This window comes from Phyllostomus discolor, chromosome 7, assembly GCF_004126475.2.
Source record: "Phyllostomus discolor isolate MPI-MPIP mPhyDis1 chromosome 7, mPhyDis1.pri.v3, whole genome shotgun sequence".
In the NCBI taxonomy this organism is placed as follows: domain Eukaryota; kingdom Metazoa; phylum Chordata; class Mammalia; order Chiroptera; family Phyllostomidae; genus Phyllostomus; species Phyllostomus discolor.
In genome coordinates, this window is record NC_040909.2 from 4,104,120 (window position 1) to 4,130,161 (window position 26,042).

General features: G+C 62.9%; 5 protein-coding genes across 14 annotated transcripts in view; 4 read left to right on the forward strand and 1 right to left on the reverse strand.

Moving 5' to 3' along the window:
• CACNA2D2 (calcium voltage-gated channel auxiliary subunit alpha2delta 2) overlaps positions 1-7,047 on the forward strand; it is a 122,516-nt gene extending 115,469 nt beyond the window's left edge. For 4 of the 6 annotated variants that reach the window (XM_028517890.2, XM_028517891.2, XM_036030280.1 and 1 more), the window contains 15 exons: positions 1,747-1,844; positions 2,031-2,121; positions 2,227-2,289; positions 2,441-2,544; positions 2,822-2,920; positions 3,011-3,099; positions 3,304-3,351; positions 3,556-3,627; positions 3,732-3,884; positions 4,046-4,098; positions 4,200-4,255; positions 4,431-4,557; positions 4,666-4,775; positions 4,870-4,952; positions 5,052-7,047. In XM_028517890.2, coding sequence (XP_028373691.1) covers positions 1,747-1,844; positions 2,031-2,121; positions 2,227-2,289; positions 2,441-2,544; positions 2,822-2,920; positions 3,011-3,099; positions 3,304-3,351; positions 3,556-3,627; positions 3,732-3,884; positions 4,046-4,098; positions 4,200-4,255; positions 4,431-4,557; positions 4,666-4,775; positions 4,870-4,952; positions 5,052-5,192 — 1,387 coding nt within the window. In that variant the 3' untranslated portion in view covers positions 5,193-7,047. Of the gene's footprint in view, positions 1-1,746; positions 1,845-2,030; positions 2,122-2,226; positions 2,290-2,440; positions 2,545-2,821; positions 2,921-3,010; positions 3,100-3,300; positions 3,352-3,555; positions 3,628-3,731; positions 3,885-4,045; positions 4,099-4,199; positions 4,256-4,430; positions 4,558-4,665; positions 4,776-4,869; positions 4,953-5,051 lie in introns of all 6 variants that reach the window. The other 2 variants (XM_036030279.1, XM_036030282.1) reach the window with 1 other exon arrangement.
• Positions 7,048-9,273: 2,226 nt separating this feature from the next.
• TMEM115 (transmembrane protein 115) lies at positions 9,274-13,791 on the forward strand. Its single transcript, XM_028517924.2, has 2 exons — positions 9,274-10,624; positions 13,077-13,791. The coding sequence occupies exons 1-2, from the start codon at positions 9,774-9,776 to the stop codon at positions 13,279-13,281; spliced, it is 1,056 nt and encodes a 351-aa protein (XP_028373725.1). The 5' UTR covers positions 9,274-9,773; the 3' UTR covers positions 13,282-13,791.
• Positions 13,792-14,345: 554 nt separating this feature from the next.
• On the reverse strand, positions 14,346-17,037 carry LOC114501429 (cytochrome b561 domain-containing protein 2). Of its 4 annotated transcripts, none has more exons than XM_036030285.1 (4): positions 16,907-17,037; positions 16,332-16,483; positions 15,821-15,858; positions 14,346-15,163 (listed from the first exon to the last, which is right to left on the reverse strand). In XM_036030285.1, the coding sequence occupies exons 2-4, from the start codon at positions 16,456-16,458 to the stop codon at positions 14,660-14,662; spliced, it is 669 nt and encodes a 222-aa protein (XP_035886178.1). In that variant the 5' UTR covers positions 16,459-16,483; positions 16,907-17,037; the 3' UTR covers positions 14,346-14,659. The 4 variants fall into 4 exon arrangements, with proteins under 4 accessions (XP_035886178.1, XP_035886179.1, XP_035886180.1 ...); XM_036030286.1 differs by having other exon boundaries at positions 16,898-17,007; XM_036030287.1 differs by lacking the exon at positions 16,907-17,037 and adding an exon at positions 16,691-16,885.
• A 53-nt stretch (positions 17,038-17,090) lies between these two features.
• Positions 17,091-20,557, forward strand: NPRL2 (NPR2 like, GATOR1 complex subunit). 2 transcript variants are annotated; one of them, XM_028517921.2, is made up of 11 exons: positions 17,091-17,299; positions 17,836-17,927; positions 18,023-18,191; positions 18,346-18,454; positions 18,827-18,963; positions 19,057-19,154; positions 19,269-19,305; positions 19,428-19,521; positions 19,595-19,712; positions 19,993-20,135; positions 20,212-20,557. In XM_028517921.2, exons 1-11 carry the CDS (start codon positions 17,222-17,224, stop codon positions 20,277-20,279), a joined length of 1,143 nt encoding a protein of 380 aa, XP_028373722.1. In that variant the 5' UTR covers positions 17,091-17,221; the 3' UTR covers positions 20,280-20,557. The 2 variants fall into 2 exon arrangements, with proteins under 2 accessions (XP_028373722.1, XP_035886177.1); XM_036030284.1 differs by having other exon boundaries at positions 19,269-19,297; positions 19,420-19,521.
• A 1,234-nt stretch (positions 20,558-21,791) lies between these two features.
• Positions 21,792-25,955, forward strand: ZMYND10 (zinc finger MYND-type containing 10). Its single transcript, XM_028517917.2, has 12 exons — positions 21,792-22,026; positions 22,293-22,401; positions 23,228-23,344; positions 23,465-23,518; positions 23,636-23,773; positions 23,855-23,943; positions 24,038-24,138; positions 24,470-24,642; positions 24,894-25,019; positions 25,104-25,225; positions 25,346-25,471; positions 25,559-25,955. The coding sequence occupies exons 1-12, from the start codon at positions 21,935-21,937 to the stop codon at positions 25,632-25,634; spliced, it is 1,323 nt and encodes a 440-aa protein (XP_028373718.1). The 5' UTR covers positions 21,792-21,934; the 3' UTR covers positions 25,635-25,955.
• Positions 25,956-26,042: the final 87 nt, after the last annotated feature.

Consider the following 26,042-nt stretch of genomic DNA (forward strand, 5'->3'; position numbering starts at 1 on the left):
GTCCTCTCAGGCATGCAGAGGACTCCTTTCTGCCCTGGGCTGGCTGTCCGCAGGATGCCCCGCGCTGGGCAGCTGCTGCTCTGGTTTGCGGTGCCTCCCCACTGCTCCCCCTGCACCCCGTCCTTGTCCTGTGTCAGTCAGTGTCTGTGTGGGCCTGGGGACCGGCCCGCCAGGGCCCCTGCCGGCATGCCAAGTCCAGGCGTGGTGGCTCACCGAGGACAGGGCGGAAGGGGGGGTGGGGGCTCTGAGGAGCTCCTGGGACAGGCGAGGGGTCAGGGCCGGGCGCAGGTCCAGGCCTGGACCATCCTCGGGTACACTCCCAGCATGCACACACACCCTCGTGTGCACCCCCTGGGCCTGGGGGCCCACACCTGAAGAAGCCAGCGCGCCCCCTGGGGGTAAAGCCCTCCCCTGGGGCCTGGGCTCTGGATGAGGGCAGACGGGTACAGCGGACGGAGACCCACGACCCTCTCAGGCACCTCACGTGGGCTCTGGACACTCCCAACCTCCGTGTGTGCACCTGTGTGCATGCACCCACAAACCTCTCTGTGACCCCCTGTAACTGTGTGTGTGTGTGTGTTTGTGAGTCCGTCAGAGTCCGTGTGTGAGGGTGGGGTGGGCTCAGCGCCATGGACACCTGTGAAAGCCAGGCCCAAGTGACCCTGAGGAAGCTCTTTGAGGACAGGGACAGTGTTTGTTTTTGTCACCTCTGTGTCTCTGGCTCAAGAGAGCTCAATAAGTACGTGTCGGGTGGGCGAGGAAAGCAACCCGCACAGGCAAATGCACACACGAGGGGCTGCAGGTGACGCGCATCCAAGCCCGGCTGTTCGGGCGTTGCTCGGGGGTGTCAGGTGTGGCCTCACATGCGGAAGCGCAAGCCGGGTGCTGCACCAAGGCCCCGGCGGCCTGGGGAGCAGGGGGCACTGAGACCCGGTCCCGGGTGCCCTCCCCAGGCTGTGGGGCCCTAGCAGAGCTTGGGGAAGCAGCACATTTTAAAAATTCCCAGGAAGCCGCGGCCTCACAAGCCGGTGCAGAAGTGTCTGGGGGCAGGGGTGGGGTGAGGAGCTGCGCAGCGGAGACAGCGCCGTCTGCCAGGGTGGCAGGCCTGCTCGCCACGACGGCCTGGGGAGCAGAGGCTACCCCCACGGCCCCACGCTCCCCGGGCCTGGGGGGCTTCCAGACAGCGAGGGTTTGGCCCGCCCCCCTCTGGGGCAGGAGCATCCCCAGCAGAGGGAACAGCCAGTCCGAGGACCCACATGTCCCCGCTGACTTCATGGCGTCCTCTACGGTGAGACGGAAAAAACAGGCACAGGGAGCTGGAGTGAGCTGCCCAAAGGCGCACAGCCAGGCGGCAGATGAGGTCTTAGACTCGGCTGACTCAGCCGGTGCTGGGGCTCCGCCCACCTGGTGCCCGCACAGCGTGCAGGTGGGTGAGCCCACTAGGAGGGCCTCCCTGGTGCTCCGTCCGGGTCCAGATACACGGCACAGGTGGGAGGGTCTGCGGGGCCTTGCCCGGCAGGGAGAATCTTCCAGGACGGAGGAAGGAGACCCTCACTCTCCTTCCAGCTCTGCCCCTTCTCATCCCGGGGGGACCCACCCGGCGTGTAGTGGCTGCAGCCTGTACACGTGCGCCCCCCGGAGGCCTGGGCTTCTCAGAAAACGACCAGGAAGACCTGTTGGGAAGCCTCAGCCCTCTGCCCTGTCCAGCCCCCCAAGCCCACTCTTCTTGCCCCCCTCCACCCCCAGAGAGTATTGCAAGGACCTGAACGCCTCTGACAACAACACCGAGTTCCTGAAGAACTTCATCGAGCTTATGGAGAAAGTGACCCCGGACTCCAAGCAGTGTGAGTGCCCACGGGGGCGGCCCCGAGGAGCCCAGGGGCCGGGCAGGCGTGGAAACATGAGGCCCCAGCCAAGGGCAAGGCCCGGGCCAGGTCAGGGGCACTGGTCCCGTGGGAGCCTCGCGCGGAGCGCGTGAAGGGCGGGAGTCCCGAGAGGACGCCGCCTCCAGCCCTGCCCTCCCGCTCCAGGCAACAACTTCCTCCTGCACAACCTGATCTTGGACACGGGCGTCACGCAGCAGCTGGTGGAGCGTGCGTGGCGGGACCAGGACCTCAACACGTAGGCACCGCCCAGCCTTGGGGGTGGGCAGGGGGCCGGGCCGCCGCAGGGTGCTGGCCCCTTGCCGAAAGCAGGCCCGTGACCGCACCTCCCCGCTGCCCTCAGGTACAGCCTCCTGGCCGTGTTCGCTGCCACCGACGGCGGCATCACTCGGGTTTTCCCCAACAAGTAAGTGACCTTCCCCACTGCCCCATGCCTTGCCCTCGCCAGACGGAGGCCCTGCCTATGTCCTGCCGCCCAGAGGCCTCTTTGTACCTGCTGAGACCCCTGTCCCCCAAGCCACCCCTCCCATCAACCTCTGCTTGTCGCGGGTGAGCAGGGCAGCTGAGGACTGGACGGAGAGCCCCGAGCCTTTCAGCGCCAGTTTCTACCGCCGCAGCCTGGACAACCGCGGCTATGTCTTCAAGCCCCCGCACCAGGACGGTGAGTGTCCCCGGGGCCACGGCAGCGGGGGCAGCTGAGGGCCCGTGTGCTTGGGCAGGGCTGGGCTATAGCCGCTGAGTCCTCTCTCGGTCGTGGTCTGGGACAGCAGCTGAGAGGAGAGGCTAGGCTCTGCTGACCACTCTGCTGGGTGCTGGGCGCTTAGACTGGGGTCAGCCGTGGCTCGGGCTCCTGGGTCCTCGGGGCTCATCAGGGAGTGGTCAGTGTGGGTGCTGGCCCCCACCCTGACTGCCACGCCGGACCCCACCCTCCCCCGCAGCCCTGCTGAGACCCCTGGAGCTGGAGAACGACACGGTGGGCATCCTCGTCAGCACAGCCGTGGAGTTCAGCCTAGGCGGGCGCACGCTGAGACCGGCAGGTGCGTGCCCGTGCCGGAAGGGGGGGGAGACAGCGGGCAGGGAGCTGCCCAGGCAGGCAGGCACTGATGGCCCCTTGCTGTCCCCCACAGTGGTGGGCGTTAAGCTGGATCTAGAGGCCTGGGCTGAGAAGTTCAAGGTGCTGGCCAGCAACCGCACCCACCAGGACCAGCCTCAGAAGGTATCTGTGCGGGGGCCGGGGCCACAAGCCAGCAGCGCCTGCCCGTTCTCTGCAGCTCCCAGGAGCTCCCAGCTGTCCTCCGGCTCAGAACGGCTCTGGAGGCTATGGGGGTGGGGGCGGGGGCTGCCGCAGATGGCCTGGGGACCCACCGTGATGGGGGCGAGAACTGGCGGCACCTCACGGTCCTTGCTCTCTGCCCAGCAGTGCGGCCCCAGCAGCCACTGCGAGATGGACTGTGAGGTCAACAATGAGGTGCGTGCTTCCCCCCGGAGCCCTGAGCTTCCCCCAACTGCTGGGCTTCTCAGTCCCCCCGCAACTCCCAGCCCGTCCCTACCCTGACCTCACAGCCTCACCAGAACTGGGGCAAGTGGCGACCCCTCCACTCAACCAGCGGTTTGGCAAGGTCTGGGCCCAAGCCCGTCTCCCTCTTCCCCCACCCCGTCCCCCACCTCTCAGGACCTGCTCTGCGTGCTCATTGATGACGGGGGATTCCTGGTGCTGTCGAACCAGAACCATCAGTGGGACCAGGTGAGGGTCAGGAAGGGGGGCGGGAGGGGGTGGTCTGGGGTCCGAGCCCTCTGGGGGCGTGGCACTGCCAGCCCGGTGACTGTGGTCCCCTCCCCCACCCCCAGGTGGGCAGGTTCTTCAGCGAGGTGGACGCCAACCTGATGCTGGCGCTCTACAATAACTCCTTCTACACCCGCAAGGAGTCCTACGATTACCAGGCAGCCTGTGCCCCCCAGCCCCCAGGCAACCTGGGTGCTGCACCCCGGGGCGTCTTTGTGGTGAGCCCCAGCAATGCCTGGCCTGGATATGGGGGCAGGGGCGGGCTGGGAGACGTGCCCAGAGATGACCCCCTAGCTCTGACAAGAGAGCTGGGGGGGCGGAGGGGAGGTGACCCCATCCTGAGCAGCAGTGGCAGCCCACGCCTGTCTCCCTGCTGCAGCCTACCATTGCAGACTTTCTTAACCTGGCCTGGTGGACCTCAGCTGCGGCCTGGTGAGCCCTCGTGGGGAGAGGGGCTAGGGAGGGCTCAAGAGAAGGGGGGCAGGACACTGGCCTCTACTGACCACTCTCACTCGGTGACCCATGCCCTGCAGGTCCTTGTTCCAGCAGCTTCTCTATGGCCTCATCTACCACAGCTGGTTCCAAGCAGGTAGGTAAGGCTTTGGAGCCCCCCCACCCCAAATCCCCTCTCGGATCTCCGGATCTCCGCAGACTTCCATCCTAACCGGAGGACGGGGCTTATGGCTGAACTCTGCTGAGCGCTGCCGAGTCCCCAAGCGGCGCCAGGGCGTGAGGCTGTGGCTGAGGCGCTCTGGCCCTTGCAGACCCCGCGGAGGCCGAGGGCAACCCCGAGGCGCGTGAGAGCAGCTGTGTCATGAAGCAGACGCAGTACTACTTCGGGTCGGTGAACGCCTCCTACAACGCCATCATCGACTGTGGAAACTGCTCCAGGTGCCGGCAGAGGATCGGCCGGGGGCGGGGCCGGGGGGGCGGGGTGGAAGGGGCGGGGCCAGTGGGCGGGGCGGACCTCAACGCCCCGCCTTTCGGTGACGCCTCCAGGCTGTTCCACGCGCAGAGACTGACCAACACCAACCTCCTCTTCGTCGTGGCCGAGAAGCCGCTGTGCAGCCAGTGTGAGGCTGGCCGGCTGCTGCAGAAGGAGACGCACTGTATCCTGCCCCCGCCGCCCCCAGCCCCCCTCCCGCCCCGCGCGCCCCCTCTGTGCCGCCGCCGCCACCTCCTTGACTCCCCACCCATGCCCAGCGGACGGCCCGGAGCAGTGCGAACTGGTGCAGAGACCGAGATACCGGAGAGGCCCGCACATCTGCTTCGACTACAACGCGACGGTGAGGGGAGGGGCTGGACGCCCGCTCTCCTCCCCCAGGGCTGGCGCGACCCTGTCCCGGGCCCCCCAGGCCGACCCGCTCCTTGTCTCTCCTCCGCAGGAAGATACCTCAGACTGCGGCCGCGGAGCCTCCTTCCCGCCGTCGCTGAGCATCCTGGTGTCCCTGCAGCTGCTGCTCCTCCTGGGCCTGCCTCCCGGGCCGCAGGCGCCAGTGCGCGCCCAGGCCTCGCGCCGCCTCTGAGCGCCCTCCCCGCCCCAGGCCTCTCGCTCTCCCCCACACCCCCACCTTAGGTCCTCGCCCCCGTCCTCCCGAGGGACCTGAACGCGCCGGGGCCCTGGAGTCGCAGCCTTGGACTCGGGGGTGGGGGAGTCCCACAGGAGAGCACCGCAGGCCTTTGGCCCCCAAGCCACATCTGCTGCTGAACTGTCATAGTGTCCCCAGACCCCTCCTTCCCACTGGACTTGCCCACCCCCAGGGTTGGGACAGGGAAACCACAGTGCTGGTGCCAAACGAGGCCCCACTGCCCGCCCAGCCCCAGGCTCCCTTCGTGAGGGAGAACTAGGCCCGGCCCCAAGGGGGTTCCTCTGAGGGGGCCCTCCACCCCACCTGGACCAAATCTGGGTTCCCTGGGAAGAATGGAGGAAGCTGAGAAGGGCAGTTTGAGCCCTGTGCACCCCAGCTCACGTCTCCACGGGAGGGAGGCCCCGAGGCAGCACCCCCCACCCATGGGCTCCAGCTCCTCTCGGCCCAGACCCTCCCCACAAGCACTTCAGGTGTTAAGACAGCAACGGTAAAGTGGTTCAGACACAACCCCGGGCACCCCTGGAGCCCCGAGGGCAGAGACTGGACCCACAGTGGACAGACACATCCTGGAGGACACACAGACAGACATGCACGTGGTGGGGTGGAGGTGGGGCCCCTGACCCTTCCACAGGCGAGGGCTTGGTGGGAGGGCGGACGTGCACACCCCACCTCCTGCTCACCGCCCCCCGACCCAACCTGCAGCACAGCTCATCCTCCATCTCTAAAGCTGAATGTCAAACAGTGCCAAATGCTGGGGCAGGGAGCAAAGAGCTCTCTGTCCCACCCTAGCCGCCAGTGTCCCCTAAATGCCCCCCACCCCAGGTGCTCATTGTAACCATTTATCACTAGTGTCGGGCCCCGAGCGGGACCGCGCGCCGCTGCCTGCGCCCCTGGGCAGAGGCACCCTCGCCGGACATCGCCCTTTGCCTTAGCGGGGTGACTTCGCTGCTCCCGGCCGGGCCCTGGCACGCTCGGGCCTGCGCCCACTTCCCCTCTCCTTCCCATTCACACACACACACACTCCTTATCCGCCCCTGGAGGCCAAACCTGCTCCTCCCTGCTGAACACTTGCACACACATACACACACTCTGTGCACACACAGAGGCCAGGCCTGGGCACACTTCTTCACACCATCCATTCTGGTCATTTCCTCCAAAGGCATCCAGCCTAGGGGCTGGTGGGGGGCTGAGGGCAGGGGGCTGTGGCCGAGGGGCTCAGGTGGACAGGGAGGAGGGGGGAGGGTGGATGCATTAATTAATGGCTCCGTTAATTAATGTCATGTTGCTTGTCGCTTTCTCAGTGTGCGTATGGTCCGTGCCCGCTGCTGGTGCCCCGGTGGGCGCCCACGCCGTGCGCCCAGCCCCGGTGCCAGCCGTGTCTTGCGGGGGTGCGTGTGTAACTAGTGTAGTTAGGTGCTCAATGGAGAGTATAAAAATAAAAAAGAAACAAACATATACAGAAGAATAAATATATATTTTAAGTTTGAGAAACAGACACAACAATCCCCATCAGGTAGTTGTCCAACCCCCAGCTGGGTCTGACCTTTCTCATCGCCCACCCGACCCAGCTGCCCTCACCTCGGACTCGAGGGACCTGGGGGGCCATTTCCTTTTCTCTGCCCTTTTATTTTGGTTGTTGTCCTATTTTGTACAGACAAGTCGGAAAAACAACAGCGACAAAAAAGTCAAGAAACTTTGTAAAATATTGTGCGTGTGATTCCTTGTAAAATATTTTCAAATGGTTTATTACAGAAGATCAGTTATTAAATAATGTTCATATTTTCACTTCAAACGGTTCCCATCCACTGTGTCTGCCCTGGGGAGAGGAGGGGGCAGTGTGAAGACAAGTCGCCTTCGTCACCTACAGTCCCACTTAGCACCCAGCCAGGAGTGAGGGCCAGAGCATCCCGGGCCCGGGTGCAGGGCGTGGTAGGCATGCCACTTCCCTGGCCTCTTAAACTTCAGATACCAGAATCCTTCGTCTTAAATAATCCCAAAAGCATGGAGGGGGAGGGGCGGGGAGGGGAAACTCCCAGGGGCTCAAGGAGGTGAGATGTGGGTTTAGACAGGCATCCAGCCAACAGGTCAGACCACCCTGGCCTCGTGGGCAGGTCCTCCACCGGAAGTGAAGGGTGAGTACTGGGCCTGAGTCCAGTACCTGGTGCTCAAGGGCCCAGCGCTGCTGGTTGGAGGAGCCAAGGTCCAGTCCACCTAAAGGCTTAACCACTGCTCTTCCCAGCCCAGGGCAGGCTCAAGGCCTGGGGCTCTCCATGGCCCCTGCGGCTCACACTGGAACCCAACTCCCTTGTGCATTTTAATCCCAACTCTTGATAGTCAACCCCAGTCCACGTGACCTTCGAGTTCGAGAGGAAAGACGTGACCACCCGTGCCGAGGTTTCCCAGTGCTGCCAACACAGTACACACTCAGCACTCATCCGGCGGCTTCTGCCTGGGTCCTCACCCCGGCCTTAGAGCTCATCCCCATACTGCAGATGAGCAAACCGAGACAGGAGAAGTCCATCCTCCCCAATGAGAAGGGCAAGAAACCAGCCCAGGTTTTTGAGAGGAGGTGGCCTGTGGCTGTGGGGCCTTAGATGCTGCATAAAGGGCATTCCAGGCCTTGGCAAACACGTCTGTCCTCACTCCTCTGCAGGAGCTGGCGACAGAGCAACACCTCACTCGCAACTCTGAGACAGCCCCCGCACCCAGCAACAGCCCCCGCACCCAGCAACAGTCCCACGCCCAGCAACAGTCCCACGCCCAGCAACAGCCCCACGACAGCCCCGGAAGATCCTGGGGTGGGGCTGCCAGATTAAATATAGAACATTCAATCAAATATGAGTTTCAGATAAACAAATATTTTTTGTATGTTTCCAATAATGCATGGGACATAACTATACTAAAAAAAAATGAGGACATGCTTAATACTAAAAATAGTATTCATTATTTATTTGAAATTCAAATTTAATTGAGCACCTTGTATTTTGATTTGCTAGATCTGGCAATCCTCCCCTGGGGTGGCACCCCGTGGGAACCCAGACCCCAAAGACAAAGGGTGCCGATGCCCTTTGCCACCCGGAGGGCTGTGCTCACATTGGCAGTTGAACTGAGGTCAGCAGCTGAAAGGAAGGCATCCTGCCCTTTATAAATGGACTTTGTCCTGTAATTACTTCAATTGTATGCACATTTTTAAAAAGTAACTCAAGATACACACACAAAAAATCAGCTTGCAGAATACACAACCTGCCAGAAGCCACAGCTGCAAGTTTGTGGGGAGACCTCTCTTCCTCTGGGCCAGCAACCCGAAGTTTGCCGAGGGCAGGAAACGTGAGTTTGAGCTGTGACTTCACCTCACTGGTAACAAGGGCAGCCCGGGCAGCACACTTACTGTGCTCCCACGGAGAACTGGCATTTGACACTCCAGTTCCCTTGGACCCTCACAGCAGATCCTGTCATCTCCATTGTACGTTCATGAAACTGAGTTTCAACGAAGTCCAGGGAGTTAGTTGGCTAATGTCACACAGCTGCCAGGTAGCAGAGCAAAAATTCCAACCTGGGTCAGGCCCCATGCATCCCATACAACCTGAGTCAGGCTTGATATCAGGCTGTGGAATTCCCAATTTGCGCACACTAGTACACACACCGGGTCCACCCAACATTCTTACCCACACACCCGTCCACAAGGACACACCCACTCAGACATACTGCACAAAGACCCATTCTTTCCGGGGAATTCAGCAAGTGTGTGGCATGCAGTTGTGGGGCTGTGGGTAACCTCCGCTTTTAACGATGCTCCACCCACTTCCACCTCCCCAGAACACGGGGAAGCGGTCCTGGAAACTAGTTCCCAAATCCACCTCCGACAGGACCGTCCCCAGCGCGCAGCCTCCTGGGACTTGTAGTTCTACCCAGAGTTCACGTCTCCGTTCGTCCCCAGCTCTGGCCGAGGACTCTGTGTCCCGGCATGCCGCGGAGCCGGAAGACCTACCCGGAGAGGGCATCCCGCCGCCGCCCGGGGCGCGCAGGCGCACCGCTCCTGTTTGTCGGCGCCTGGGAAGGGAAGAGGTGCGATCGAAGTCAAGACCCAGGCCGAGCTGGAGCGGACCAGACTGGACTCGGGCCCGGAACTAAGTAGGCTCCAGGCCCGCGCGCCCCGGACCGGACCGGACCGTAGCACCGCGGAGTGGATGGAGTGGGCCCAGCCCTGAGATCAGCGCCAGCCCATTCCGCCTGGCTCCAGGCCCACAGGGCGGGCGGGCGGGCAGGCGGGCCGAAGCCGCCCAGGGCCTTCCTTCGGGTCCCCCGCGAGGGGCCTAGGCGCTGGCTCCGCGACCGGGCCCGGCCCAGCCCTTTGCAACCGGAGTCGACCCGACCAGAAACCAGAAGTGGAGCTTTCACTGGGACCATAGGCCGTAACTAGGCCGGACCCGGGCCTCCCGTCGGGGCCGAACTGGGACGAGGCCCCGGGGAGGCCCCTAGTCTACTGGACCTTCCCTCCGGCCGACGCCCACCGGGAAGATGCAGCGCGCCCTGCCGGGCGCCCGCCAGCACTTGGGGGCCGTCCTGGCCAGCGCCAGCGTGGTGGTGAAGGCCCTGTGCGCGGCCGTACTGTTCCTCTACCTGCTGTCCTTCGCCGTGGACACAGGCTGCCTGGCGGTCACCCCGGGCTATCTCTTTCCGCCCAACTTCTGGATCTGGACCCTGGCCACACACGGGCTGATGGAACAGCACGTGTGGGATGTGGCCATCAGCCTGGCCACCGTGGTGGTGGCTGGACGCTTGCTGGAGCCCCTCTGGGGGGCCTTGGAGCTGCTCATCTTCTTCTCCGTGGTGAACGTGTCTGTGGGGCTGCTGGGGGCCTTCGCCTACCTCCTCACCTACATGGCCTCCTTCAACTTGGTGTACCTTTTCACCATCCGCATCCACGGCGCCCTGGGCTTCCTAGGCGGTGTCCTGGTGGCGCTCAAGCAAACCATGGGGGACTGCGTGGTCCTGCGAGTGCCCCAGGTGCGCATCAGCGTGGTCCCCATGCTGCTGCTGGGGCTGCTGCTGCTGCTGCGGCTGGCCACGCTGCTCCAGAGCCCCGCGCTGGCCTCCTACGGCTTCGGGCTGCTCTCCAGCTGGGTGTACCTTCGCTTCTACCAGCGCCACAGCCGAGGCCGGGGGGACATGGCCGACCACTTCGCCTTCGCCACCTTCTTCCCGGAGATCCTGCAGCCCGTGGTGGGGGTGCTGGCGAACTTGGTGCACGGCCTCCTGGTGAAGGTGAAGATATGCCAGAAGACGGTGAAGCGCTACGACGTGGGGGCCCCGTCCTCCATCACCATCAGCCTCCCGGGCACAGACCCTCAAGATGCGGAGCGGAGAAGGTACTGTGGAGTCGTCCGAAACCTTGTTGACCTAGGAGCGTAATTGTCGAGTCGCGTGACGTCTGGCGGGGTGCATGCCGTGTATAGCATGGCAGCCAAAGGTCAGGTGTCGGGGCAGATTCAGAAGGATGCCAAATCCGGTTTGCTGCCTTGAGGAATTCACGCAGCCCTTAGGTGTCTGGGCTCCCGGAGGCGCTTCCCGGTGGCAGGGAATCCTGCTTCTCGGACCACCCGTGCCGCTTAGCAAGCCTCGGGAACTGTGCGGTTGCTTTTGGTGCTGTGTGAGGGGCTAACAGTCTCAGAAAGAACCCCGGAGCCCTAGCCCCTGGATCTGTGGAAGCCAGAAACAACCTGCGGGTCCGTGAGAGGGAGGGGCAGAGGAGACCTGGGACCCTTAAGAGGCCGTCGGGGCCACCCGATTGCCAGTTGCTGAGCCACGTCCTCTTCCTGGGCCTGAACTCAGATACTGTGCTTCTCTGCCACTCGGTGAGCAGGAAGCTTGGGGGTGTTACTAGGCTTACCCCCACCCTCCCACAGGTAGGCATGTGTCACCAAACCCAGGGGGCCAGGCCATGTGACCCCAGGGAACCGAGGCCACCTTTTCATTACCTGTATAAGTGAAGCAAGCCGAGTGCACCACCAGGAGGCCCCGCAGAGCCACTCGCTCAAGGTGCTGCACCCTGGCCGGGGCAGGGCTGCGCTTTTTAAACCCGGCTCCCTCCCTCCCGGGTGGGTGGCCTCTCCAGGGTGGTCACAGCTCCGTGTGCGTTTTTCTTGGGGGGTTTTGAGGCAGTGGTGTGAGTAGTGCGATTGGGAGCAGGCTGTGTTCCTGCCTTGGCGGCTTCGTGAATTCAGCTGAGGAGTTGGCCCAGCGCTAACTCTCCACAGGGGCGGCCGAGTTGCCTGTGGGACACGCCCCTTCCTCGAAGGAGTTCCCAGCCTCCGACCGCTGTGGTCCCAGCTCGTGGGTGCTGCGGGCCATAATTGTGGGCCCTACAGTTCGTGTCTCTCTGGCATACGAACCCTAAAGACCAAAGTCTGCCTTAACCTTACCCGGTGGAGGAGATGCGGCCAGCCGGGCTGAGCTTGGGAGAAGCCGAGCCCAGCCTCGGGGCTGTTCAGGTGGGGGCCGGGCCACAGTGGCGGCGCCTCTGCCCGGGAGCCGTCTGGGATTGTTAGGGCCGTCTGCACGTTCAGACAGCTGCTCAGAAATCGCACAGGTGGGGGCAGGCTGGGGTGGGGATGTCCGAAGGTGGATTCTTGGCTCGGCCCTGTGGTTGGTTGTGAGCTCACTTGGGGAGGGGGGTCACGCCTCCCGCCACTTTGACATCTGGTCTGGCTACACGCCACCGCCAGACCGGAAGGCTGCTAGTCGCGGGACGCAGGGTTTCCTCACTCTGACCCTTGCGAGGAAGTGACGAGCGAGCCACCACCTCTCTGCCTCAGCAGGCCTCGACAGAAGCGATGCAGCAGCCTGCAGGGTGGGAGCCTGGGTGGCCGCAGAGGACGACTGTCCTGTCTCTGCCACCCTTGCCACCTGCCGGTCTGCGGGACAGAGTGGAAGTGTGCCGGGGCTTCCTGTGCCCGTGTCACGGCTGTCTTCCCTGTCGTGCTCCCGGGCGTGGTGGAGACTGTGGTTCTCGCTCGGCCTTGGCAGGCTGTACACACTGTGCCCATCCTGGCGGCGCAGAGTGGCCGAGGCACCGGGTCCAGGGGAGCCGAGGTTGGGAGTGTTCCCCGGCAGCGGCCCACGTCCTGGCGGGCCAGCGTGCCTCTCCCCCTCCCCCAGAGCGGGGTCGCCGAGAGTCTGCCCAGTAGAACCAGCGCCCTGCCCGGGTTTCCCCTTTGTCTCTGCCTGCAAGGACTCAGCGTGTCCCTTCTTAACACGGGTCCTGGTGGCTGTGGAGGTTCTCCTGGGAAGGAGAACATTGGAATCAGTTGGGGGCGCTGGCTGACCTCAGATGGCCCTGCTTCCCAGGGCCATAAGAGCCAAGCAGGTGCTTGAGCCCCGGCCTTCCCCACAGACCCTTGCCAGGGGGCTCAGAACACCCCTGACAAGGATCGGGGAGGAGAATCGCCCCGCAGCGATGCCAGGGCCCCGGCGCAAACTCGGATGGCCAGGAACTTGCTCTTCCACCGTCTGTCTGGGGGCCCCCAACCTGGCCACCGTCAGGTGCCACCCTCAGACCACTCCTGAGGCTGGCCTGCTGGGCAGTCCGGCAGACACCCAGCCGGGGGGGGGAAGGCCGTACCGCCTCAGACCCTCGTTCTGATGGCAGAGGGGGCCCCGACCCAGTCCCTGGGGAGCCCTGGGCCCGGCACGAGGAAGGAAGACACGGGGTTCCCCTGAGAGGAGTCTCATTGGGAGGGGAGTCCGCGTCGTGGGGGGAGGGTGTAGGGCTCGGGCCAAGTCCAAACTCGGAGTGACCTGTGCTCTTTCCTCTGGCCCCAGGCAACTGGCCCTGAAGGCCCTCAACGAGCGGCTGAAGAGAGTGGAGGACCAGTCCACCTGGCCAAGCATGGATGACGATGAGGAGGCTGGGGCCAGGGTGGACAGCCCCCCGCCCTCAGACAAGGCCCCTGCACTCTCCTCAGGGCAGGGGGCCACCCCGGAGTCCAGCCTGATCACCTTCGAGGCAGCCTCCCCGAAGCTGTGACGGCAGACCACCTTGAGTGCCCCCCGACACCCTCTTAGCCCCCCGAGGGGAGGGAAGACGGTCTGCTGGGGGCGTCCACGGCCTTCTGCCCTTTCTTGCCAACACTACCCGGGACTGGTTCCCACACCAGACACCCATTACGTCGGGCAGGGGCCTCTGAAGCATCGGCCACGGGAGGTGAGACTGGACCCCGGCGGGCAGCCCCAAGCACGTGGCTGCAGGACGCCGGTGCCACGGCTCCTGGGCCAACCCTCACACCTGACGCTGCTTGCCGAGAGCCCCGAGCCAAGGCAAGGGTCTGCCAAAACCCTTCTGGGGAGTCCGCTGGCGTGGGGCCGCGCGCCCCTGCCCTCCCCCAGGAAGACCGAGTTCACGCTGAGATGTCGGTTCCCTCTGCTGCGGCCACGACTGTGTGCAGGCCGGGCCGGCCGTGGCCCCCAGGGGTTTCTACAGGACCACGCGGCAGGCAGCCGGGCCCAGCCGCGCAGTATCAATAAAGCAGTTCTTGGAGGTGCGCCTCCCGGGCTCTGTCAGACTGCCCCGGGCAGCCCCCCGTCGAGCTCAGCTGCAGAGCCAGACAGGGGCTCGCTCTGGTGCCGGGGTGCAGCCCCCTGGCCGCTACAGCTGGAGGAGTGGCCCACTGCCCTGCTCTCCCCCCTTTCCCCGGGCAGGGAGGCTGCCCGGGAGCTGACGACTGAGGGCTTCTCTGTAGGGAGCTGGTCTCGTCCGTGGCTCATCGCCAAGACGGAGTGCTCAGGGCTCAACACTTCGGAGACACCCAGCCCCGCCCCCGTCCTGTTGCTGTCCAGGTCTGACCAGCACCGTGGGCAGCCGGGAGCCTGGAAGGGCACCCAGCTGCACCTTCGCAGCCACAGCCCGGGGGCTTTCTAGAGCCCTCGGTGGCCTGGGGGCTTGCGTGCCGGGGCAGCTCAGCCCCTCAGTGAGCAGCCAGGGATAGAACCCCTGTCGTGCCCAGCTGGCCCTTTTGCATGCTGGTGGTGTCAGTGAGAACTCTCCCCAGCTCTAGGCCACTGTCTCCATCTGGTCTTTTCAGTCTTTTATTATTATTTTCTGTTTTTCCTTCTGTAATTTCTGGACTTACGGATACAAGTATGAGTCCAGTTGCTGGGGAGCCGGTCTTGCAACCCCATCGTCGTCCAGACACACGGTCCTTGAGCTCCTCTGGGGTGGCAGGGGAAGGAAGGAGGGGGCACTCCCGTGTGAGGAGCAAGCGCAAATGTCACACACAGGACTCTTCCTGTCCCTAAGTGCTCCGGTGCCGGAGGTGTCCCTGCGATCTGGTCAGCTGGCAGTCCGGGAGGTCCTGGCCCCGTCTCCTACAGTGAGGGGCAGATCCAGGCTCTGGGCTGAGAAGAGCTCATGGCTGAATCCTTTTGCGGTACAGGTAGGCATTGCTCACCTGGTTCATGATGACCAAGCTGGTAATGATAGGGCACAGCACAGCCAGGTACCAGACTCCCCCAGTGACCGTGGCAGTGAACCAGAGTGAGCACATGCCCAACAAGAGGCTGGCACTACCCAGAAGGTAGCCCACTAGCCCCGAAGTGGCATGGTACAGCTTGAGCTTGGCCAGGGGCCATCGGGGCAGCAGTTTGGGATAGAGCAGCCCCACCCCGCCTGAGCACTGCAGCACCGCCCACAGCACAGCCAGCAGCCCCAGCCGCCCATGCCATGTGGCCAGGTGGGTTTTGCCAAGCTGTTCCTTGTGGAGGACGACGAGGCCCAGGCCCAGCAGCGCACACAGCAGGGCCAGCAGCTGCAGGACCCAGTGGCAGCGCGCTCGGCCCTTCCGCGAGAGGGAGCGCAGCAGGGAACTCTCAGGAGAGAAGACCAGCAGCGCCTCCGTCATCAGGAAGGAGAACTGGGGAGACAGGGGTGGACACGGTGAGAGTGCTGCCCGGCAGAAGGGAGGAGGAGTTTAGGTGACCTTCCAGGCTGCCAGTGCGTCTGGGCAGATTCCCCTCCCTTCCCTCCCCACTGACATGAGTGCCTCTTTGGTAGGGCAGGAGGGGGGACCTCCACCTGGGACAGAACATCTGCCCCGAGTGACCCGCCAGAGGCAGCCCTCCATACTTCCTCCTCCGTGCTGTTCTGAAGCGATGTCTGCTATTACCCAGCAAACGCGAGGTTTGAGATGTGGCACTTATAAATGATTCACAAGTTTGTTTCCCTGACACAGAGTGGATACAATTTCTTAGCAGAGCTGGCCAAGCAGGTGCAGTGTGTCAGGGGAAATTAGATGCATCACCATAAGTTAAGGTAGAGAGAGGGACACCCAAATTTGTTTTCTGCTTCCTGCCTGGGGGTGGGTGAAGCCTCGTTCTGTGCTTAAGCAAACCCTACCCCTTTGCCCTGGACCTCGAATACTCTGGTTCAGGGCCGAGCAGGAGTTTGGAGCATGCAATTCCAACAGCCCCACACCCCACCCCTCCAAACATATCAAGTGACTAAGGATTCAGAGGCCACCCATACCTATGCCCCCTCCCAACCCTAAGGGCTGGCCCAGTGTACTACTTACAGCGAGAGACATAAGCACGGGGTGCCAGGAGAACAGGCCTGGAATGAGAAGAGGCTTTGTGAGACTGGGGAAGCACCCAGCCACACCATGGCCCATGGGCCAAGGAAAACGAGCAGCTCCCTCAACCCAGGCAGTGCTGCCAGAATGCAAGCCCCCCCCCCCCCAGCTTGCTGCAACCAGCTGACCCCATACCTAGCTTCCTGGTCCCTCCCGGATCAGCCAGGCCATGCTTTGCCACTCCTCTGGCAGTCCCTCCCGCCCACTGCATTTTGCAAGAGGCAGCCAAGTGGAACACCAAGGCAAGAAAAGAGAAGCAGGTACTCCCGGGTCTGGCCAGGCTGGCAGACCTCCCACACTCATTTACTCCATCCCGCTTGTCCCTCCAGTATAGTAGCATGTCCTTCAGCCAGCCAGGCCTTTCCCAGGAGTCAGGCCCAACGGTTCCTATTGCTTCTGCTCCCCGGGAAAAGTAGCACTTTCTTCCCAGAAGTTAATTATTACTTATACTTACTGGAGCCAGGCCTGGCAAGCACAGCCACAAAGATGGTGAAGCCCAGGGCCACAAGATGGGCAGCAGCCCCGGAGGCGGTGCGTAGGGCTCGGTAGATGTGAGACTCGGTCTCCATAGAAAGGGCCATGGTCAACCAGGCCGGTGGCTGTAGCCTGAAAGCATAGTAGAGTAAGCAAGGGTCACGAATGGCCGAGTTGCACTCCTGTCACTGGAGTAAGCGTTGCAGGGCAGGTATGCCACTCTCTTCCAAGAAGTGGAGCTAGGAAGGGGCAGTACCACGACAGGCACCAGCAATAATCGAGAACCGCTGGCTTGTCAGTATGTACCTGCATCTGAACTGGCACAGATAACTGACCCACCTTCCAGGTAGGATGCGCTAAGCCGTATAATACACTACAAGTCCCAGCGTGCACCATGCTGTCGCCAGGCGGGAGAGCTAGCCGATAGGGCGTGAAGCACTACGGGAAGCGTAGTTCCCAGCTGCGACCAAATTGCAGCCTGAATCCCTTCGCGCGCAGCCTCCGCACGTGCCGCTGGCATGCTGCCCCTCCATGCTAGGGATTCACCTGCCTCACCCGCGGCGCTGGCCGTACGCGCCGATTTCCTCTTGAGGAAGCGGGACACTCACGACTGCCCCGTGCCGCCGCTCCGTCGCGGAGCCGCTTCACTTCCGGGTGTGAAGACTACCCAGCCAGGACTTCCTGAGACGAGCCCCCTCCGCAGCCACGCCTCTGAGCGCGCTGCGCAGGCGCTGTGGAGCAGTCCGCTTCTTGGGTGTGTGAGTGCGCAGGCGTACTTGACCGAGAGCTGAAAGGCCTTGGAGCTTTTTCTGAAAGGTGTTCCCAGAGGCCAGGGGCGCCACGATCTAAGGTCCGGGGCCCTCTAGCGCCATGGGCAGCGGCTGCCGCATCGAATGCATATTCTTCAGCGAGTTCCACCCCACGCTGGGACCCAAGATCACCTATCAGGTGACATCGGGCTCGCAGGGTTGTGGGGGAGGGGAATAAGTACGCTTTCGGCAGCTCAGCCCGCTGTCTGGAAGCCGTGATCCCTGTCCCCACTCTGCACGCAAGCCCGCTACTCCTTCATTCACGGAAAATATTGAACCGAAACGGAGGGATACTCAGACCCGGGTCCCAGGGTCCTGGCGTGGCGGAGCAGACAAACATCTCATAGACAGTGGTTGTGGGAAATCGGGCTGTGGGGATCCAGGGGAGATGTGCCAGGTCCCGCGAGAGGTGGCAGTGGGTGGTCCATTAATATTCCCAAATGCATAGGAATTTAGCTGAGTGGGGAGAGACTGTGCCAGGTAGAGGGAGAAGCGTGTGCAAAAGCCCTGGAGGCAAGGGAGAACATGTCATGTGCTGGAAACTAAGCAGTAGTAGTCCTGGCTTGATGGGAGAGAGAACCGCTGGAGAAGAGGGCTTAGGTCCTGGGGGATTTCCTCCTTGCTCTGACAAGTCCTGACATGCGCTAAAGAGCCTCTGGCCACTCCACTCCCCAGGTTCCTGAGGACTTCATCTCCCGGGAGCTGTTTGACACGGTCCAGGTGTACATCATCACCAAGCCAGAGCTGCAGAACAAGCTCATCACCGTGTGAGGCCCTCGGCGAGCAGGTCCTTCCCGGGAGGAGTGGATGGGCTCGGGAGTGGGGGGAGCCTGACTCTGTCCCCACTTGTCCCCTTGTCTAGCACAGCCATGGAGAAGAAACTGATCGGCTGCCCCGTGTGCATCGAGCACAAGAAGTATAGCCGCAACGCCCTGCTCTTCAACCTGGGCTTTGTGTGTGATGCCCAGGCCAAGACCTGCGCCCTTGAGCCCATTGTCAAAAAGCTGGCTGGCTACCTGACCACACTGGAGGTCTGCAACGCAGTGGGCTCGGGTGGGTGGGCAGGCAGACTTGGGGAAGGTATTCACACGTCTCCAAAGCCTTCCAGACCTAGGAACCTGCCAGGGCAGGATGCTAGCCGGGGGTCCTGGGGTGTGCCCACCATGCTATCCATGCTCCATCCAGCTAGAGAGCAGCTTTGTGTCCACGGAGGAGAGCAAGCAGAAGCTGGTGCCCATCATGACCGTCTTGCTGGAGGAGCTAAATGCGACAGGCCGGTGTACTCTGCCCATCGGTATGCCCCAGCCTCCGCGAGGACAGCAGAGTGTGTAGAAGGGGTGGGAAAGTGACAGGGGAAGGTGGGCACAGCCAAGGACAAGACTCATGAACAAATCTGTGGCCAGGAAATAGCCATGAGCTGAGTTAATGATGTCCAGCATCCCGTGCATGAAGGGGCTGGGGCTGAGGAGGCCAGCAGAGCCCTTCAGCTCTGCTCCATGGCCATGATCTCAGTCTGTCACTGGACCTCAGTCTGTCCCTTCATAAAAGGGGGAGATGGGCCCTACCCAGAGCCACCTGCCTGCCTCAGGGTTTGCTGGGAGAACTGGATAGTGACTGAGGCCCTCCTAGAAGAGGGCACTGAGAATGTGGGTGGGACTCCCCGCAGATGAGTCCAACACCATCCACCTGAAGGTGATCGAGCAGCGGCCCGACCCTCCTGTGGTTCAGGAATACGATGTGCCCGTCTTTACCAAGGACAAGGAGGATTTCTTCAACTCACAGTGGGACCTCACCACACAGCAGGTGTGCTGTCCCTCCCTGGGCGTCGCCACGTGGGGCTGTCTACCTCCCTGGCCTCGTCCAACCCCCCCCCTCCCCTGCCCCCGCCCCGCCCAGATCCTGCCCTACATCGACGGTTTCCGCCACGTCCAGAAGATCTCAGCCGAGGCAGATGTGGAGCTCAACCTAGTGCGCATCGCCATCCAGAACCTGCTGTGAGTGGGGCAGCGGCCAGCCCCAGGCTGGGGTCGCCAGCCAGGGAAGAGCCCCGGGGCCCTGCGTGTGGGAAGGCATGGCCCCCAGGAGCTGAGCACCGCCTTCTCTCCCAGGTACTATGGTGTCGTGACCCTGGTGTCCGTCCTCCAGGTAGGTGAGTCTGGGCTCCGGTTCCGCGGAGAGTGGGTCGTGTGGCTGGGCCAGACTGGCGCCGTGTCAAACGTCCAAGCCGCTCACTCCGTCCCCTGTGCCTCCTGCTGCCCATCCTCCAGTACTCCAACGTGTACTGCCCAACACCCAAGGTCCAGGACCTGGTAGATGACAAGTCCCTGCAAGACGAGTGTCTATCCTATGTGACCAAACAAGGTAATGGTGGACTCTGGGGAGGCCATCCCGGGAAGGGTAGGTCCGCCTGGAGAGCTGACCCTGGTGCCCACAGGGCACAAGAGGGCCAGCCTCCGGGACGTGTTCCAGCTGTACTGCAGCCTGAGCCCCGGCACCACCGTCCGAGACCTCATCGGCCGCCACCCGCAGCAGCTGCAGCGCGTTGACGAACGGTCAGAAGGGGGCTCCCTGGGACACGCAGGGTTTGTCTGAGGGTTTGCAGATACATCCTCTCTGTCTCTTTGGAGCCCTGGGCTGGAGAGGAAGTGGGGGTTTGCCTATGAGCAGAGCCACGGGCGCTGTTTGTCCAGGAAGCCTTCCTGAGGGTGATGGGTTTGGGAGCCAGTGTGGTCACTGAGACAGAGTTGGAGGGGAGGCTGCAGGAGAAGGTCGGCCTGCTAGAAGAAGGCCCGACCCGGGCATCACCCCTCGCCCCCTCCACACACGCCCCAGGAAGCTGATCCAGTTCGGGCTTATGAAGAACCTCATCCGGAGACTACAGAAGTACCCTGTGCGGGTGTCTCGGGAAGAGCGGAGCCACCCTGCCCGGCTTTACACCGGCTGCCACAGCTACGATGAGATCTGCTGCAAGACAGGTGGAGGCGGGCAGGGCGGCGGGGCTGGGGTGAGGGCAGGGTGGCCAAGGGCGCTGACCTCACCTCTGCCCCCCAGGCATGAGCTACCACGAGCTGGACGAACGTCTGGAGAATGACCCCAACATCATCATCTGCTGGAAGTGAGGCTGGTGCGGGGCTGGACGCGGCAGCGGCTGCTCTCTCCTGCTAAGCCCTGCGTGGTGCGTGCGGGCTCCACCGTCCTGTCTCACCGTTCACCCGCACTTCTGTGAATGGAGTCGAACATTTCAACCTACTTGACTGAACACCACCTCTGAGCCAGCTGCTGCCAGAGTGAATGAAATAGCTAGGTTTCTGGCGCCTTGGAGCGCCATCTGGTGGTCAGGGCCGACAATAGACAAGTAAACGAGCGGGATACTTATCAATAAAAACTCGAATAAAATGAGGAAGCCATGATGAAGAGTGGGTTGGGATGGGAGCCCCGGCTGCTCTGGAGCAGATGCGCAAGGAAGGCCTCGCCGCGCCCTCAAGGAGGAAGAGTGTTTCAGGGAACAGGCGCAGAAGCCCCGAAGCAGAAACCACTTAGGGGTGTGTGGGGAGCCCAAGGGGCTGGAACATCAGAGGCAAAGGGTGGAGGGGCAAGAAGCAAAGTCACGAATAGGAGAGGGAGCAAGAGCCTGACGCTTCCGTCTGGTGGCGAGCTGCTTCGGATGTAGTATTTAGAAGGCCAGCGGCAGCCATAGAATGACCCCTGAGTAATGTCTGCCTTTTAACAATCCAGTAAAAAGGCTCAGCCCTGGCTGGTGTGGCTCAGTGGACTGAATGCCGGCCTGCGAACTAAAGGGTCTCAGATTCAATTCCCAGTCAGGACACAAGCCTGGGTTGCCCTGGCCAGGTCCCCAGGTGGGGGGGGGGGGCACGAGACAGGCAACCAAACATTGATGCTTCTGTCTGTCTCTTTCTCTCTCCCTTTCCCTTTCTTTAAAAATAAATAAAATCTTTTAGCCCTGGTTGGCTTAGCTCAGTGGGTTGAGCGCAGGCTGCGAACCAAAGTGTCCCAGGTTCGATTCCCAGCCAGGACACATGCCTGGGTTGCACGCCATGACCCCCAGCAACTGCACACTGATGTTTCTCTCTCTCTCCCTCCCTTCCCTCTCTAAAAATAAATAAATAATCTTTAAACAAAAAAAGAAAGAAAACATGGGCTGTGTTCAGAAAAGGGAGAATAGTCCCATTTTAAAAAATAAATAAAATCTTTTAAACAAAAAAAGCTCATCAGTGACCCCCTGAGGGGTGACGGCAGCCTGGACTAGGGTGGAGAGAAGCTGTGGGACCTGCGCGGTATTTCGGGGCCCCGGGGCCTGCCAACAGGCAGGGCTGGGCACCAGAAGTCCTGGAGCAGGCGGAGCCCCGGAGAGGATCCTGGGTGCGGGCGGGCGTGGTGCAGCCCTGCGAACCGGGTCGGGGCTGCTGATTTGACCCTGCACCTAGGCCACGGGAGTCGCACTCTGGGGGCCCTTCGGATCAAGACACTTGATCGAAAGATGGTTGTGAGGAAGGCAACTTCGGAAGCCCAAAAAGGTTGCAGTCCGCAGCCCAGCATGCGAGGCGGACCCGCACGGCCCGGGGCAGGGGCGGGGCCCAGGCCTTACTGCGCAGACTCGAGCTAGTGGTTTCCAAGGCGGCGAGTCCCACGCGCTCCAGCAGCTCAGCAACTGTCGCGTCCCAGGCTTCCGCCCAAGCGTGTCGGTACCCCCGCCTCTGCACCGGCTGCTGCCCGGGGTCAGCCGAACCTCGCTTTCTCTGCCCCAGGCCCCGCCATGGGCGACCTGGAGCTGCTGCTGCCTGGGGAGGCTGACGTGCTGGTGCGGGGACTTCGCAGCTTCCCGCTGCTGGAGATGGGCTCCGGAGGGTGAGGCAGGCGGATCGAGGGGCAGACAGAGTCCTGGGGTCCGAGTCCTTGAGTGCGGGGAGTTCCGACATTGGAGGGAGGGGTTACCCAGTAGGAGGGGCCCCCAGGTAGGGAGGTAAAGCTCTCCGAAATGCAAGCACACAGCCCCGAGCCCCGCTGGCCCCTCAGGATCAGGTTACATTTTCATGGGACTCAGCCCCCACCCGGTCCTACTGCACACACGTGCACACACACACACACACACACACACACACCCTCTGGGGCAGGTGGAACCAGCAGCATGAGAACCTGGAGAAGCTGAACATGCAGGCCATCCTCGATGCCACGGCCAGCCAGGGCGAGCCCATCCAGGAGCTGCTGGTCACCCACGGGAAGGTATGCCGCCTTCCCCCACTCCACCCCTGGAGCCGTTCTTCCCTCCGGCTGGTACACCTGTCCTCCGCGGAGGAGGAGGAGCGTTATACCTTTGATTTTGCACCCCTATTGGACACAACCCTAGCATGCCAGGCCAGGTGCAGAGTGTGGGGTCCCCGGGGAGACAGGAACGGGTCCTAGAGCAGCCAAGACTGCGGAGGAAGGGCCCAACTTCCAGAGGCATTCCTGAATAGGCGTTCAGGCCAGAAGGGGTCCCCCACTGAAGTGGGGGTGGGACTTTGGCGTGGAAGGTAGCAGCCTTCCCATTACGAGAAAGAGAGAGTTAGAGACCAGGATTGGCTTGGTTGGAACGTGAACCAGGAGGTGGCACCAGCAGATGACCCGAGACATCGCTTGACAAAAGGGTTCCTCTGCAAGGAAAAGGTGGAGTCCCCTCCTGGGCGCGGGGTAGGAATGGGGCCCTGTGAAGGGTGAGGCCACAGCGCACAAGAGCCTGAGAAGGCCAGAATACAGGGACGGGGGGGCGGGGGGGGGAGCTGGACCGAAGGGCTGGTCTGAGAGGTGCCTGAATGGGGGCAGAGGGGACAGGGGAGCCAGGCGAGGACCAGTCACAGGAAGCATGGGAGGGGTGTCCGCAGAGATGTTGGGGACAGCTAGAAATGAAGGTCAGGTGCAGGGGAGAGGTCAGGAAGGTATTCATGGGGCATAGGAGAGTCTAGCGGCCCAGGGGAGTTGGAGGAGAGCCGGGCTAGGCCAAGCCAGGGATGGAGAGGTTGCCAGGCCGAGGTCGGCCCCCTCATTCCTGCCCCCTCGCCTCCCCTCGAAGGTCCCAACGCTGGTGGAGGAGCTGATCGCGGTGGAGATGTGGAAGCAGAAGGTGTTCCCCGTGCTGTGCCGGCTGCAGGACTTCACGCCCCAGAACACGTTCCCCATATACATGGTGGTGAGCTGGCCCGCCCCGCACCCCGGGCACCGGGTCGGAGGGCCCTGGGCTGGAGAGGGTGGCTGCCCGCCCCTGCCCCCATCAGCAGCCCCAGACCCCGTCCTCCTCTCTGTCTGCCAGGTCCACCACGAGGCCTCTATCATCAATCTCCTGGAGACCGTGTTCTTCCACAAGGTGAGGCGCCAGTCCTGCCCACTGCCTACTGCCCCAGGCCAGGGCCTGGCGGCCAGGGGGGTTGTGTCTGAGTAGGGGGGACGTCAGAGAGAATGTTTCCCCTCCACCCGAGCCCAGGAGGTGTGTGAGTCAGCAGAGGATACTGTCTTGGACCTGGTGGACTACTGTCACCGCAAACTGACTCTGTTGGTGGCCCGGACTGGCCGCGGTGGCCCCCCAGAGGAGGAGGAGTCCCAGTATAGCACCCCCATGCAGGTGGGCTGAGGGTCCCTGGGGTTGGCAAGGGCTAGACCCAGGCCCTTCCCCCCACCGGCCTGAGCACTGTGCACTCCCCAGGAGCTCCAGAAGCAGGCGGAGCTGATGGAATTTGAAATTGCGCTGAAGGCGCTCTCGGTGCTCCGCTACATCACAGACTGCGTGGACAGGTGGGCTCCCCTGCCTGGCCCGGGGGTGGCAGCGGAGGACTGGGAGCCTGGGCCTGTCGCCCCTGCTTATTTCTCCCCACCCCCCCGTCCCTAGCCTTTCCCTGAGCACCCTGAGCCGCATGCTCAGCACCCACAACCTGCCCTGCCTCCTGGTGGAACTGCTGGAGCACAGTCCCTGGAGCCGGAGGGAAGGAGGTAAGGTCCTCCTCCTCCTGCCCAAGCCCGGGCTTCCAGGACGTCCTCCAGGATTGACAGGGGTGGGCAGTTTACACCCAGGCAGACAAGCTCCGCCCCCAGCCCACAGGGGACATCAGGATGGCTCACCAGACGTGGGCCTAGATCCCAGACTCTGCAGCGGGCAGGACTTAGGCAACCGCTACCGAGGACTCGCCATGCTCCGGAGCGAGCGGCGCTGCAGCGTGGACTAGTCCTGCGCCCAGGGCAGCGGTCAGTCCCCGAGCCCATGCAGCCAGCTCGCTCCCAGAGCGCGCAGTGCCTGCACCCAGCATGCTGTCCCTCCCCTCAGGCAAGCTGCAGCGATTTGAGGGAGGCCGTTGGCAGACAGTGGCCCCCTCAGAGCAGCCGAAGCTGAGCAAGCTGGACGGGCAGGTGTGGATTGCGCTGTACAACCTGCTGCTGAGCCCCGAGGCTCAGGCCCGCTACTGCCTCACCAGCTTCGCCAAAGGGCAGCTCCTCAAGGTGGGGAACGCCCCCCATACCACCCCCACAGCCCCAGGACCGCCCCTCCCCCATCCCCGCTGTTTGCCTTTGCCCCCACCCACCCACCCACCTCAGCCCTGGTCCTATTTCCAGACCTTGGGCCTCAAGTAACACAGCAGTTAGTGGCACGTGGGCCCCAAGGCACCCCTCAGCCCAGCCCAGGCCCTCCCTGTGTCTTGACCTCCTGGCCAGCACCATTTCACACTGGCCTCCCCTGGACACCCCCGCAGCTCCAGGCCTTCCTCACAGACACGCTGCTCGACCAGCTGCCCCACCTGGCGGACCTGCAGGGCTTCCTGGCCCGCCTGGCCCTGGCTGAGCCCCATCCCCCGAAGAAGGACCTGGTGTTTGAACAGGTGGGCACTCGGGGAAGGTAGTTGCTCGGGACGACTGCCCACTTTGCCAGCTCCTCCCTGCCACTCTCCACGTCTCTCCCCCAGATCCCAGAAATCTGGGAGCGGCTGGAGCGCGAGAACAAAGGCAAGTGGAAGGCTATCGCCAAGCACCAGCTGCGGCACGTGTTCAGCCCCTCGGAGCAGGACCTCCGGCAGCAGGCCCGAAGGTGAGGCCTGCCGGCCGGCAGGCAGTGTGGAATGGAGGCGGAAGGCACGGGGGTAGGTAGGGTGCTCCCGTGCCCCCACCCACCAGGCCCAGCCAGGCCCTCCCGACCCTTGTTACCCAGGTGGGCCGACACCTACAGGCTGGATGTGCTGGAGGCGGTGGCTCCGGAGCGGCCGCGCTGTGCCTACTGCAGCGCCGAGGCGTCCAAGCGCTGCTCACGGTGCCAGAAGGAGTGGTACTGTTGCAGGTGAGGGTGTCCCGGGACTTGGGTCCCCCGAGCCCCACCCTCACGCCCCCACACGCACTGCATCCTCACTGGCTCCCTCGCCTGCAGGGAGTGCCAAGTCAAGCACTGGGAAAAGCATGGAAAGTCTTGTGTTCCGGCAGCCCAGGGTGACAGAGCCAAGTGACGGCTGCAGCCGCGGAAGGCCGACCACCAGCGCCATACCACCCGGCCAGAATGTGCCCCTGACCCTCGGGAGCTCAGCCTGGCCTCTCCTAGAGCCCCCACCTCCCAGGTGGAGAGGGCAGGCGAGGCGGAGCGGTCGTCCAATCTCCCCCAGCAAAGCGCTCCCCCCCCCCGCCCCCCCCACTTCCTGCCCCACCCAGTGGGTAGGCTTAGGGCGATGCCTCAGCTGCGGCAGGCTGCGGCCTAAGCGAGGGGCAAGGGCGAGGGCCGGATGTGGGGACCCTCTTCCTCTTGCACGGTAAAGTCGGCCTCCAGAAACCTGCCTGTCTCTGCGTGGCCCTTTGCACTCCTCTTCGTCGTCGTGCGGGGGAGGGGAGCAGCTCTCGGGATGCTGAGAGGGAAGGACAGG

Coding starts and splice junctions, on each gene's coding strand:
- NPRL2 (XM_028517921.2), top strand. CDS start 17,222: ATGGGCAGCGGCTGCCGCATCGAATGCATATTCTTCAGCGAGTTCCAC. Junction 17,300..17,835: donor GACCCAAGATCACCTATCAG/GTGACATCGGGC, acceptor TCCACTCCCCAG/GTTCCTGAGGACTTCATCTC. Junction 20,136..20,211: donor TGAGATCTGCTGCAAGACAG/GTGGAGGCGGGC, acceptor TCTGCCCCCCAG/GCATGAGCTACCACGAGCTG.
- ZMYND10 (XM_028517917.2), top strand. CDS start 21,935: ATGGGCGACCTGGAGCTGCTGCTGCCTGGGGAGGCTGACGTGCTGGTG. Junction 23,345..23,464: donor CGTTCCCCATATACATGGTG/GTGAGCTGGCCC, acceptor TCTGTCTGCCAG/GTCCACCACGAGGCCTCTAT. Junction 23,519..23,635: donor AGACCGTGTTCTTCCACAAG/GTGAGGCGCCAG, acceptor ACCCGAGCCCAG/GAGGTGTGTGAGTCAGCAGA.
- TMEM115 (XM_028517924.2), top strand. CDS start 9,774: ATGCAGCGCGCCCTGCCGGGCGCCCGCCAGCACTTGGGGGCCGTCCTG. Junction 10,625..13,076: donor CAAGATGCGGAGCGGAGAAG/GTACTGTGGAGT, acceptor CTCTGGCCCCAG/GCAACTGGCCCTGAAGGCCC.
- LOC114501429 (XM_036030285.1), bottom strand. CDS start 16,458: ATGGCCCTTTCTATGGAGACCGAGTCTCACATCTACCGAGCCCTACGC. Junction 15,859..16,331: donor GCTTGCCAGGCCTGGCTCCA/GTAAGTATAAGT, acceptor TTCTCATTCCAG/GCCTGTTCTCCTGGCACCCC. Junction 15,164..15,820: donor CCGTGCTTATGTCTCTCGCT/GTAAGTAGTACA, acceptor CTGTCTCCCCAG/TTCTCCTTCCTGATGACGGA.